The sequence below is a fragment of the Mauremys mutica genome, chromosome 24, assembly GCF_020497125.1.
Source record: "Mauremys mutica isolate MM-2020 ecotype Southern chromosome 24, ASM2049712v1, whole genome shotgun sequence".
Taxonomy (NCBI): Eukaryota; Metazoa; Chordata; order Testudines; family Geoemydidae; genus Mauremys; species Mauremys mutica.
In genome coordinates this window covers 9,645,042-9,658,380 of record NC_059095.1, presented here as the reverse complement: position 1 = coordinate 9,658,380, position 13,339 = coordinate 9,645,042, and the positions used below count along the sequence as shown (strand labels likewise).

Below are 13,339 nucleotides of genomic sequence, written 5' to 3'. Positions count from 1 at the left end.
TCAGAGGAGCTGCTCGGGCATGCACTGAAATCAGGAAGCCTTGGGGACTCCAGCATCATGCCTGGAGAATATTTCTCTCAGTTCTGCCATTAAATCGCTGCTTTTTGGAGATCCCAGACATTGCTGGATTCACAGGCCACATGAATGGAGGGGAGGGATAGCTCAGTGGTTTGAGCATTGGCCTGCTAAACCCAGGGTTGTGAGTTCAATCCTTGAGGGGGCTATTTGGAGATTTAGTTGGGGATTGGTCCTACTTTGAGCAGGGGGTTGGACTAGATGGTCTCCTGAGGTCCCTTCCAACCCTAATGATCTATGAATCTATAATGGACTCGGGGGACATTGTTCTCTCTCAAGGGATCCTCTCTTGCATGGAGGTGGGATGGGAATGACACAGCCACCCTGCCCCAGGCTTGTCTTTCTCAGTTGGTAGTGGACAGAGTAACCTGAGAGGACAGGGTGAGCCATTATGGGGGTTGTGATGTTAGCTAGCCGTGATGCACATCATGGGGAGGGAGCAGGGTCGGCTCTAGGAATTTCGCTGCCCCAAGCACGGCAGCACGCTGCGGGGGGCGCTCTGGCGGTCGCCGGTCCCGCGGCTCCGGTGGACCTCCTGCAGACGTGCCTGCGGAGGGTCCGCTGGTCCCGCGACTCTGGTGGAGCATTCGCAGGCACGCCTGCAGGAGGTCCACCGGAGCCGCGGGACCAGTGGACCCTTCGCAGGCATGCCTGCGGGAGGTCCACTGGAGCTGCCTGCCACCCTCCTGGCGACCGGCAGAGCGCCCCCCGCGGCATGCCGCCCCAAGCGCGCGCTTGGCGCGCTGGGGTCTAGAGCCGGCCCTGGGAGGTAAGGTGTCAAAGAAACTCACAAATTACAGCTGGCTCTGCACCATCTCCTGTTTTCCCCAGACTCCCTCTAGTGTTCACAGATAGGTAGTGCATCATTCTGTCTCTGTCCAATTAGTATTTGACGTAACAAAATATTAACTTTCGTAGTGCCTCCAGGAGCCACTTATGGGACTAAACACAAGATCATGGTATTTAAATTCTTGGATGGTAGAAATACCCCAAGGAAGCTGTATCTTTGGTTTATTTTATCTTTCTAAAGCAAAATTAACTCCCCTAACCTAGGGCTGCTCTACACTGGGGGCGGGGTTCAAACTAAGATACGCAACTTCAGCTACGCTATTTGCATAGCTGAAGTCGAAGTATCTTAGTTCGACTTACCTGGCCGTCCTCACGGCGGCGAGTCGACTGCCGCGGCGCCCCCATTGACTGTGCTTACTCCTCCTGCTGAGGTGGAGTACGGGCATCGATTAGCGGATCGATTTATCCAGGCAAGACGCGATAAATCGATCCCCGATACATCGAACACTACCTGCCGATCCAGCGGGCAGTATAGACGTACCCTAAGAAACATAAGTACAAAGCACAGAGCAAAGTACAAAGCACAGGTTTCTTCCCGTTCCTGCAGAATGCACAACCCTACTGTGAACCTCAGGCCATTCCCTTTACCCATCACCTGCCATCCTCCTGTTAGCAGAAAAGCTCGTTCTATTTGAATTCACTCGTTCTTCTATACGGCCTATCTTCCTCAGCCTTTTGCCGGAGCAGTCACACGCTCTGTCTGTTCTGTAGCATCCCAGCCTGTCACCACAGATATGGCAGTGACGTTCCAAATGCTGCACGATGCTGCAGCGGGACGGATTTGAACTCAGACCCTTTACTCCACCCTGTGCCTTCCACTTCTGCTCTGTCCTGTTTCTCTCTCTCGAGATCTCTGCTGCGGAGCCAGCCAGCTCGCTGTCTTGCTGAGGGGGTTCTCTGAGCGGCCGCTTCTGAAGCTCAACCCTTGTGCCGCCTTCAAACGTTTCTGCCAGAGCAGCCGCGCTGTGCCCGCGCTTGTTGTTTGTTTTTAAGCGATTGGGTAGCGCTTGGGCCTGATTCTCCTTTGCCTGGCGCAAAGCCGAAAAAAGCGGGTGAAGAACGATTTATCCCACATTGGCGGGGCAAAGGGGCCTCAAAGTGGGCGCAAATGGCAGTTGCCATCACTTTAAGGTCCCTTTACGTGGCACAGGCGGTAGACGGGACCTCGGCGTAGCCGAGCGTTCAGGCCGGTGGGTGCCAAGGGGGTACAGTGCCAGCCACTCTTCACCGGTGGAAATGATGACCCAGAGGGGCCGGAGAGCAGGCCCCTTGTCTAACATGCTATAAAATGACGTGGTTGATCTAATTTATACCCCTCCCCCTGCCCGCGCCCCTCTTTTCCTTTCCTTCTCTGACACGTTCACTCTCCCCTTCCTGCCCGCTCTGCTTTCCCTGCCTTTTTCTCTCTCTCCTCTCCGTCTCCTTTGTTCCCCTCCCTTCCCGCTCTCCTTTACTCTGCTTCTCTTTCTCCCGCTCCCTCGCCTCACCCTCTCTTCCGCAGGGGCAATGCCACCGAGAGCCTTGGATTCTAATTAGCACATGTTGAAGCCATTACGCCGGCCCGGGTACAGCGCACTGCAAGGACGCCATCGGCTTCGCTGCTTTGGGGAGCGCACGGAGCGGCCGAGGATGCCTGGGAAGGGACCGAGGACTCCTGTCTCTACATAAGCAGTGGCCCAAAGAGAGACATGTTGGGACAGAGCCCTTTAGGCTGGTACAAAGCTCCCCGCGCTGAGACGAGCATCGCTAACCATGGCAACCGCTTGGAGGCTTCTGACGTGGACTCTCATCTTCACCACAGCTGCGTGCGACTCTCCCGGCTACAAATTCCACTCACAAGGTAGGGATTTCCCACGGGGGCGGGGAAGAGGGGCTGGAATTGTGTGCCGAGGGGGGCAGAATCCCTAAGGCTGGCTCTAAGGTGGGAAAACCCTGCGAGCTAGGCCTGCTGTGCTAGTCCAGCGATTCTCAACCCCTGGGGTTACTCAGAGAACTTCCAGGGGGCCCATCAACTCATCTAGAGATTTGCTTCGTTTTACAACAGGCACTAAAAGGCACTAGCGAAGTCAGTACAGACTAAAATCCCATCCAGACGATGACTTGTTTATACTGCTCTGTGTATGAAATGTAAGGACAATATTTATGTTCCAATCCATTTATTTTATAACGATCAGGTAAAAACGAGTGAGTCAGCAATGCCTCAGTAATAGCCCGCTGTGACACTTGTATTTTTAGGTCCGATTTTGTAAGCAAGTAGATTTGAAGTGAGGTGAAACGTGGGGGGTACACAAGACAAATCAGACAGTTACCTGGAAAGCTTGAGAGCCACTGTGCTAGGGACCCACCCCTAAAGTAGGGGAACCCCTAGAACTGGCTCTGTTACACCTGTGGCCTAGTCATAGACCCCTGTCTGCCTGTGAAAAAGAGAGATGCTTTTCTTGTGGGATTTAATGCCCCTTGATTTTAGGCAGTGCTTAGCTAGCAAACCGATAAGGGTTGTATCAAGCCCCAGGATGACAGCTAGGGAGCGCAAAGGTAGCTGCCTGTTAGCAAGAGGAATGAGGGAGCTCGCATTGCACTCCAGTGGAGTGGAGCCTCCAGTAGGAGTAAGAGCTTTATCGCGAAGAGCCTTATGAAAAGGGAGACGCGTGTGTATGTGCATATTGACACGTGTGTTTGCAGGCATTTCTCTGTGTGTGCATGTCTGTATATGCCTGTATTAGCATATGAATGGACATGTATAGGTCTGTGTCTGTGCAGATGGCTGCAGTTGCGTGGGTGATTTTATGGGCTTGAGTGTGCTTGCGTGTGGGTGGGCGGGGTGTCCGTCTGTGTACTTTTGGGAACATGTGCATGTCATCTGGCGGTGAATGTATGAGTGCATCTATGAGTTAGTGTGTGGTACTGCAGGCCGGTTGTGTCTGTCGGTCTGTATGCAGCGTGCACGGGTTTAGGTGAACGTGTGCAGGGGTTGGATTATGCCCAGGGAATTGTGTGCACTCCGGGTGATGGGGCTAGCTGCAGCCGGGCTAAATTCAATGCTGTATTCAGGCCCCTTGCACACACGCCTAATGCCATCAGGCTGTGGTCTGCTTGTTACATAGAGTTCTAACGAAGAAAGGACAAAGCCACGAAACTATTCTGGGGTCTGAGTACAGTCTGAGTGCCACATCTGTGCTCCAAATCCGTGGGACGGCCTCCTCCAGCTGCAGCCCGCGCAGGGGTGAACCAAGAGGTGACTGAAAGCAGAACCACCACCGACGCTGTGCAGTTCATAGTTTTATAAAGGCAGAAAAGAAATTTAAGCGGAAACAAACACGGTTCCAGGTGCTTTTAGCCAAAGGCTCTGGCAATTCCTCTTCTGAATGTTCTGGGCTTCCTGCATCAGTGAGTTCACACCTCGCTCCAGCTGCATTACCTTATTCGCTGCACTAAATAAACTCCAATGAAAACTTAACTACCCCACACAGTTCTGCCAAAGCACCTCAGTCCTCACCTGGAACAACACCTGCTGCCAAGCCTTGACCCCCGACTCAGTTCTGTCAATGCATCTCAGTCCAAATCTACAGTACCCCGTGCTGCTCCAGTCCTGGGGTCCGGTGCAGTTCATTCAGCGCATCCAGGGCCGGCCCACGACATTTGAGCACTTGAGGCGAGGAGCTCAAATGACGCCCCCATGCCCCCTTGCTTGGGCCAAAACTTTGAAAGGTCTCAATTCTGCCTTCTTCCTGCTCTACTTCTCTCATGGTGCTGCTCTGCTACCTACCCCAATAAAGGAGAACTAACAACTTAAAATGCCTTACTTAAAATTTTTGAACAACACTTAACTTTCAAACACCTGAACAGCAAATGTAACACTGGCATTTTTATCTGTTTGAATAATCAAAGTGGTGCTTTCCCTGCCTTCTTGATTGCAAAGACGTGAACTGCTTCCTGAAGGTCCATAGTCTGGGCCAGCTCATGCTCCGTTGAGACGGTCGCAAGGCCGACCAGCCTCTCCTGTGTCAGTGTGGAGTGTAGACGTGTTTTTATTAACTTCAGCTTGGAGAAGCTGCGTTCTCCACTGGCAGCTGTTACAGGAAGTGTTAGAAGTATGCGCAGAGCAACAAAAGCATTTGGAAAGAGGGTGGTCATCTTATTGGTGCACATATATTCCAAAACAGCCTTTGGAGTTGATCCTGCTGAAATGTGTCTTGAAAGGGCTTTCAGTTCATCACCTAAATCACTCGCATCAATATCACGCATGTCATCATGTGTCAACACTGTCTCTAGTGCCCTGCATTGCTGGTGTGGGTCTTCTTCAGGTATAGTGAGGAGTTTGGGAATATCATACAACATCCGAGATGTACTACCGTGTTCCTTGAGCTGCATGAAATGTTCTTCAACTGACTGTATTGCACAATCTAGCACCTGGTTAAAGAATTCAACTTTGAATTGCTCTTTGGGGTCTCTTATGGGATTATCTCATGCCTCGTAATCCAAATGTCATCTTCCTCGGTGACTCTTGTATTCCTGAATGGGTGGGAAAACAGCTTCATGTGAATTTCCTCTGCCAATTTATGTGCGCTCTTCAGAACATTTTGAAATCCCTCATCTGAGTGGTAAGACTGTAGGTCTCACTTTGCTTTGTCCAGTTGTCCCATTGCTCCAGATATCAAGGTCACCACCTTGGAGTCTCTTGCTTACAACATCTATTTCAAGCAGTAGGTCAGGCCACAACACTAAGCCACACAGAAATTTGAAGGTATGTATGTTTCTGGTGATTCCATTTCCCTCTGCCACTGTTCTCCCACGACTGTTCCTGTCATAGCATTATCCCCCATAATGGCAACTATGGCGTCATCTATCTGCCCATTTGTCAGGAGAGACTTTGGTACCTTGTAAGAAGGAAACACGGATAGTGACCTGGCTGGAGGCTCAAGCTGAAGAGGAGGCTGCAGCACCCGGAGAGAAAGAGAGGCCCTGGAGAGACAGCAAGAGTGAGAGCGGCAGCAGGGCAGGCGGCAAGCTGCCAAAGGGGACCTCAGGCCTGGAAAGAGCTAACCCCCAGAGCAGCCAGACGGAGGCGCCCCCCGCAATGAGTGGATCCCCTGACACTCCCCACTTGGCAGATGTGGAAACTGGGGCACAGAGCAATTAAAAACCAACATTTGCAGAAGCACCCACTGGTTTTGGCCTGTGTGAGGTGCCCAAGGCAGTTCGGTTAGTTAGCATCCGAGTAGGATTAGAACTCAGGACTTCTTAGCTCAGGGGGGTGTGTTTTTCTAAAAGATGTGCTCGAGTTTAAGCAGGAATTATTTCTGAGCAGTTCTCTGGCCAGTGTTACACACCGGATCAGACTAGATGATCAGATTGGCCTCTTCTGGCCTTGGAATCCATAATATCCCTGTGCTCCAGTCACTAGAGCACACAGCCTTTCATTATAGGTGGGGCCCACGTGTAAAGGCATTTAGCCTGCACTCTCAATTGTGGAACATTATTCTGGTAGGATTTTGCTGTGCTAGGCATGGTGCCAGAGCAGTAATCTGATAAGATCCTGGTTTAGAGCAATCCAAGCTGCTGCCCGTATGGTGAGGAAGGGAAAATTCATGGGATAGACGTCCACCAATTTATGGTACCACGGACAGTTCCTGTCACTTCTGCAAACTAGAGAGCTGTTCAGATGCAATCCAGCCCATCAGTGGAGGTGTAGCTCAATGTCTGTCAAAGGGAGCCAGATTATGATGGGAATAGGCACTATTTTACTCCTGTGTTTGTAACCCCTGTGACTGCTACTGGAATACTGTGTGCAGTTCTGGTGTCCACGATTCAAAAAGGATGTTAATGAACTGGGAAGGGTTCAGAGAAGAGCCACGAAAATGATTAAAGGCCTGCAAAACATGCCTTATCGTGATAAACTCGAGGAACTCAATCTATTTAGCTTCTCAAGCAGAAGGTTAAGGGGTAACTTGTTCCCAGTCTGAGTACCTACACGCAATGAACGTTCTAGCAGAGAAAGGTATAACAAGATCTGATGGCTAGAAGTTGAAGCTAGACACATTCAGGATTAGATCATTTATAGACAGACTGGAGAGGAGTGAGGTGAGAGGCAAGGAGGCCAGGATCGGGGACTGCAGTAGTCAGGGTTTGAGGTGGTGAAAGCCGTTCTGTGGGAGTGTGGAGGAATGGATGCCCTAGAGACAGAAATGGCAGGATTTAGTGGCAGTGTTGGTGTGAGCAGAGGAAAATAGAAAGCAGTGGGAGATGAGTTGAGAGATATCACATGCACAGATGAACACGAAGAGTCAACACAACTTTTGTAAAGGGAAATCATGCCTCACCAGTCTATTAGAATTCTTAGATAGAGTCAACAAGCAGGTGCGCAAGGGTGATCCACTGGATATGATGTACTTGGACTTTCAGAAAGCCTTTGGCAAGGTCCCACGCCAAAGCCTCTTAAGCAAAGTAACCAGTCATGGGATAAGAGGGAAGGATCTCTCATGGATCAATAACTGGCTAAAAGATAAGAAAGAAAGGGGTAGGAACAAATGGTCAGTTTTCACAACTGAGCGAAATAAATAGTGCTGTCCCTCCGGGATCTGTACTGGGACCAGTGCTTTTCACCATATTCATAAATGATTTGGAAAAGGAGGTGAACAGTGAGGTGGCAAAATGTACAATGATACAGAACTACTTAAGACAGTTAAGTCCAAAGCGGATTGCAAAGAATTACAAAGGGATCTCACTAAATTGGGTGATGGGACAACAAATTCACAGATGAAATTCAATGCTGACAAATGCAAAGTGATGTGCATTGGAAAATATAATCCCCACTGCACGTACAAAATGATGGGGTCTAAATTGGCTGTTATCACTCAAGAAAGAGATCTTGGAGTGAACGTGGCTAGATCTGTGAAACTATCTGCTCGGTGTGCAGCGGCAGTCAAAAAAGCTAACGGAATGTTAGAGACCGTTAGGGAAAGGATAGATAATAAGACAGAAAATATCATAATGCCACTGTATAAATCCATGGTACGCCTGCACCTTGAGTATTGTGTCTAGCTCTGGTTGGCCCATCTCAAAAAAGGTCTATTATAATTGGAAAAGAGGCAAAGAGGGGCAACAAAAATGATTAAGGGTATGGAACCACTTCCATATGAGGAGAGATTAAAAAGACTGGGCCAGTTTGGATTAGAAAAGAGGTGACTAAGGGGGGATAAGAGAGAGGTCTATAAAGTCATGACTGATGTGGAGAAAGTGAATAAGGAAGTGTTATTTACCCCTTCACATAACACAAGAATATGGGGTCACCCAATGAAATTAATAGGCAGCTGGTTTAAAATAAACCAAAGGAAGTATTTCTTCACACAGTACACAGTCAACCTGTGGAACTCCTTGCCAGGGGATGTTGTGAAGGCCAAAAATATAACTGGGTTCAAAAAAGAACTAGATAAGTTCCTGGCGGATTGGTCCATCAATGGCTATTAGCCAAGATGGTCAGGGACACAGCCCCATGCTCTGGGTGGCCCTAAACCTCTGACTGCCAGATGCTGGGCCTGGATGACAGGGGATGGATCACTTGATAATTACTGTTCTGTTCATTCCCTCTGAAGCACCTGGCACCAGCCACTGTCAGAAGACTGGATACTGGGCTGGATGGACCATTGCTCTGACCCAGTGCTGCCGTTCTGTGTAGCCGAGCTGCCTCAAGGCAGGGGGTCCCAGAGCAGCCTGAGCTTTGGGGGCCGGAGGGCATTTTTCTCACCCATCCAGTATGAAGTGTGTGAATTGGCTGCTGCCGGTGGTAACAAGGCCAGGGAAGCTCTGGCTTCCTTTAATCCCATAATCCCAGGCGACCATGCGGCGGTACGAGGTGCAGGAAGTGAGAAAAGGTCCTGGGCTGTCTGGAACGAAGGGCGCCACTTGGCAGGGAGCTCCTTCCTGCCTCCCCCTTCCCCGTCACGCTCCCTCTCTTCCCCTCCTGGGGCCGCCTCTTTCTGGTCCCCCTTCACCTCTTTCCGTCTCCTCCTTGCTGTCTCCCTTCCTCCCCAACACTCCCACTCTCTGTCTGCTGCTTCCACTCTGTCTGTCTCTGTCCCCCTCCTGGCACCCCCTCACGCTCCCTGGCAGATGCATTTCCCCTCTCTAGGGCAGAGGGGAGATCTGAGCGTGTTCCTGCCGTCCAGCCCGAACGGCCCAGCAGGTTCTGTTCCCCCAGGTCTCTCTCTAGTAATGCGGTCGCTGCTGGAGAGCTTGCGGGAAACAGCAGGCGCCTTATCACCTGTGCAAACCCCTTTGGTCCAGATGGGCACAATACTACATGTGTCACGCCAAGGTCTATTAATACAGCATGAGTGGCTGCAAGGAGAGAGAACAGGACTGGATTTTCGGGAAGGAACGGGGCTGCCTAAGGGCCAGAGAGGCTTGTTCTCCTGCAATGCTGGGCAATGGAAGAGGAGGGGCCCTGTAATGCCAATGGGTGGGGGAGCCTCTGTAGTCCCCCAGGATAGGAGGGAACAGGGGAGCCCCTGTAATGCAGCAAGGCAGAGCTGGATGGGGAGCCCCAGCAGTGAAGCAGGCCGGGGGAGCAGGGGAGCCCCTGTAACGGAGCAGGGCAGGGGGATCGGGGGAGCCCCTGTAATGGAGTGCGGCAGGAGGAGCGGGGGAGCCCCTGTAATGGAGCAGGGCAGGGGGATCGGGGGAGCCCCTGTAATGGAGCAGGGCAGGGGGAGCGGGGGAGCCCCTGTAATGGAGCAGGGTAGGGGGAGCCCCCGTAATACTCTAGGGAAGGGAGAAGCACAGGAGCAGGGGCAGATTATCTAGAGTTGCTAAACCATTTTCCCACAGAAGTGCAGCCTGTGAATTGACAACACCCCTCTAAGCTCGACCACCAGCCAGCCGCTCGCTATTACGCAGGGCTAGATTCCAACCGGAGGCCTACAGCTGAGAGGCTCTGTAGCCGATTCCCAGCCCCCAGCATTCTCAGCCCTCGTTCACGGGGAGCTTTCGGACGGGATTGCCTTGCCGGGGGTGAGCTTGCGGCACGTCGGACCAGCCCAGGAAATCAGCTCTCTCCCAGGAACTGGGGGGCAGGTGGAGATCCCTCTCCTGACACCTACCAGTTCCACCTCTGTCGCTGCTTGAATCTCAGGGGTATAAGAGTAACTTTGCCCCTCTTCCAGCTGGGGATCTCAAAGCACTTCCCACACCTTAATAAATCCTCATAGCCCCTATCAGGCAGGCTGGCGTTTTTATCCCCACTTTACAGGCTGATAGATAGAACCTCTCTGTGTCTGTCTGTCTGTCTTCGGTACACTAGATTGTAGCTGTTTGGGGCAGGGGCTGCAAGGTACAGCAATGCTGTTGTCCCTATTTTATTCATAGGAAACTGAGGCACAGTGAGGCTAAGTGACTTGCCCATGGTCACACAGGGAGTCTGTGTCGAACCAGGGACTTGAAGCTGGATCTCTCACAGCCTAAGCTAATGCTTTAGCCACTGGACAATGCACCTTCCTGTTCTGTGATTAGCGGCACACAAGTCGGTGGCAGAGAGCCCAGCTCCTGGCTCCCAGCCCGCTGCTCTCACCACTCCTAGCCAGGCTCCCTTCTGCCCATGTGGCAGGCTGGAGAGACCAGAAAGAAAAACAAAATGTTTCCGGTAGCAGCAAGTTTCTCCAGGCTGCCAGTCATTCCTTAGGTGGAAATAGCTTTTCCTGTTTGCCCGGCTGCATCGCACAAGATGTGGTCTGGTGTGGGGGAAGCCGAGGCAGAAGGAGGGAAAATAAAACCATCGCTTCTGGTTGGTCAGGCCAAGGAATAGGTGCCAGAGGGGTTTATGGTTTGGAAGGTCCGGACGTGACCCCTAGAGCCCGCCAGTAGGAAGGATTGTTCCATTAGCAGTAGCCCAAGAAACCGCTCTGTCAAGATCCCACGCTGGAAAATGCATTCGAAGGAGAGTAAACGTTCCAGAGCTGGGCATGTGGTGACAGCGTGATTTGGAGTCCAGATTTACGGTGGCTTTGAAGATGGGCATTGTGGAGCTAGGCAAAATGCAGCCACCTCAGGGCAGCCTGGCTTCTCCCCGGTGGCTTAGAAAACAACAAGGAAAAGGATGCAAACCGTACAGCGAGTCCCTTGGACAAAATGGGCAGGTGAGTCCGATAGGGTAGAACTTCTCCTGATCCTTGCCATGAATAGCTCATGCTTCAGGACATAAATCCGCCTCTAGCTACTGGGGGTTAGGAGGACGTCCCCCGCAGGTAGATTACAACGTGACTGGATACTGGGCTCGCTAGAGCACAGGTCTGAACCACTCTGGCAATTCGAGAAGTTTCTCTAGAGCAGTTTTTTCCAAACTGTGGGTCATACTGCCGAGGGGGGGGATCATGAAACATGAAAGAGCATCAGGAGGTCATGAGATGTGCATGCTGCATTGCGAGGGGCAGCTGCTTGCCCCACCCTAACTGTCTGGCACTGCCTGGCTGTGCCATGCTTGGGTTGGCACCGCAAGGTGGCGGCAGGTGGTTCACCTAGACGCAACCCGAACCCAGCATGCGTAGTCTGGTCCCACGGCGTCCCGGTTGGGTTGCGGGGCTCTGTCTCAGACCCTGGTTAACACAGGTGAGCCCAGAGGGGGTCGTGGCATGAAAAAGTTTGGGAACCGCAGCACTAAAAGTTACATGGAGCCAATCTTTTTGATGGAGAAAGATGTCGTGTTCCCCTACAAGTGCAGTCAGACGTCTAGGACTGGGACCTTGTTAGATCACATATGCTAAGTGGTGGTGGACTGTTTTCAGAGACTGAAGCATCGGAGGAGGCGGTGGTAGAGTGCAACAAGTGGCTGACATGGCAGAAGTGCCTAGTGGGGAGGGTACTGGCTGGGGAAGGTTCTATTCTTGATTGTGCCACTAGCCTGTTGTGTGATCTTGAACTCCGGTTTCCCTCCCCCGTGTCTCTCTTATTTTGATTGTAAGATTTTCAAGGCAGGGACTCTGAGCAGGGTTTTGAACCATGCCTATCACAACAGGGTCCTGATCTCTCTTGGTGCTACCATCATATAAATGATGATGATAATAATAGTAATTAATAACAGTGAGCCATCAGGACCAGATGGTACATCCCAAAGTTCTGAAGGAACCTCAGCCTGCTGAGCTGAGTTGCTAACGAAAAAGCACAATCACTTCTCAAAATCGATGGCTCTGCTGAACAACTAACACAGTGGCTCTCAGCTACTGTCCCCCTTTCAGGGGTCTGATTTGCCTTGTGTACCCCCAAGTTCCAGCTCACTTACAAACGACTGGCTTCCAAAATCAGGCATAAAAATACATAAGTGTCCCAGCGCACTATTACTGAACAAAATTGCTGACTTTCACATTTTTACCATATAATTATCAAATAAACCAATTGGAATATTAATATTGTACTTACATTTCAGCAGATAGTAGATAGAGCAGTATAAGCAAGTTATTGTCTGTATGAAATTTTAGTTTGTACTGACTTTGCTAGTGCTTTTTAAGTAGCCTGTTGTAAAATAAGGCAAATATCTGGATGAGTTGTCTTCCAGGGGGTGCATCCTCTGCCTGCCCCCAGGGGTATGTGTACCCCTGGTTGAGAACCACTGGACTAGAAGGTAGTTATTGTCCTATCTGTCCTTTAAAAATTGATCATGGAAATTGCAGAGTAGCACCCTTGTCTTCAGTACCAGGTTGTAGACAGTCAATGATTGTTTGGTCAAAGTGTGTGTTTCCTTCCTTCTTCTCAACATAATGCCCTGGGTTTATGATTTCATTCGCTAAACCATTAGTCCACCCTCTGTGCTTTAGTGCACAGCTGTGAGACCTTCCCTCTAGGACACTAATTCTCAGCGTTTGCTGTTCTGGGACCACCTTTCCCATCCCAGGACCCCTGTTCCATCTAGCGGGGAGCCCTGGCCCATACAGCAATATGGGAAAGGCAGCAGGGTGATCGTGATCCCTTGACACCTGTTTGCAAGCCCAGAGCCCAAGGGTTTGGGTTTGGTCCTGCTTTGAGCAGGGGGTTGGACTAGATGACCTCCTGAGGTCCCTTCCAACCCTGAGATTCTATGATTCTATGAAATGAACCCCTGATCTAAGAATTTCAGAAATAAATAGCTGGAATTTGCCAAAAGAGAATGTGGCTCTCTCCAAGTGCTGCACACTCAACTGCCCCTTTGAGTTAATCCTAGAAGATAGATGGGAAAAGCCCTCTATGGTCATTCAGTCCATCCCCTGGCCAGAGCATAGGAGGTTCCTCACAGCGGGCCTTTGTTCAGTCGAGTTTAAATAACGCAAACAATCAGGCTTCCATCCTTGCCCTGGGGAGACTGGTCTGCAGGCTAATACAACTGAACTGTAAGGAATATTGGCCCAGTTTCCTTTGCTTGGTTTTAGCCTCTTGTTCCTAAGGTGTGTTGCTC

At 50.9% G+C, this 13,339-nt stretch overlaps 2 protein-coding genes across 5 annotated transcripts in view; one reads left to right on the top strand and one right to left on the bottom strand.

Moving 5' to 3' along the window:
• ADAMTS10 (ADAM metallopeptidase with thrombospondin type 1 motif 10) overlaps nt 1-13,339 on the top strand; it is a 132,913-nt gene that overhangs the window by 46,166 nt on the left and 73,408 nt on the right. For both annotated transcript variants that reach the window (XM_044998388.1, XM_044998387.1), the window contains exon 4: nt 2,426-2,764. In XM_044998388.1, the coding sequence (XP_044854323.1) occupies nt 2,677-2,764 (88 nt within the window). In that variant the 5' untranslated portion in view covers nt 2,426-2,676. The remainder of the gene's footprint in view (nt 1-2,425; nt 2,765-13,339) is intronic.
• The window catches only part of LOC123355754 (tyrosine-protein kinase ZAP-70), an 84,297-nt gene that overhangs the window by 67,880 nt on the left and 3,078 nt on the right, over nt 1-13,339 (bottom strand). The gene's annotated exons all lie outside the window — the stretch shown is intronic.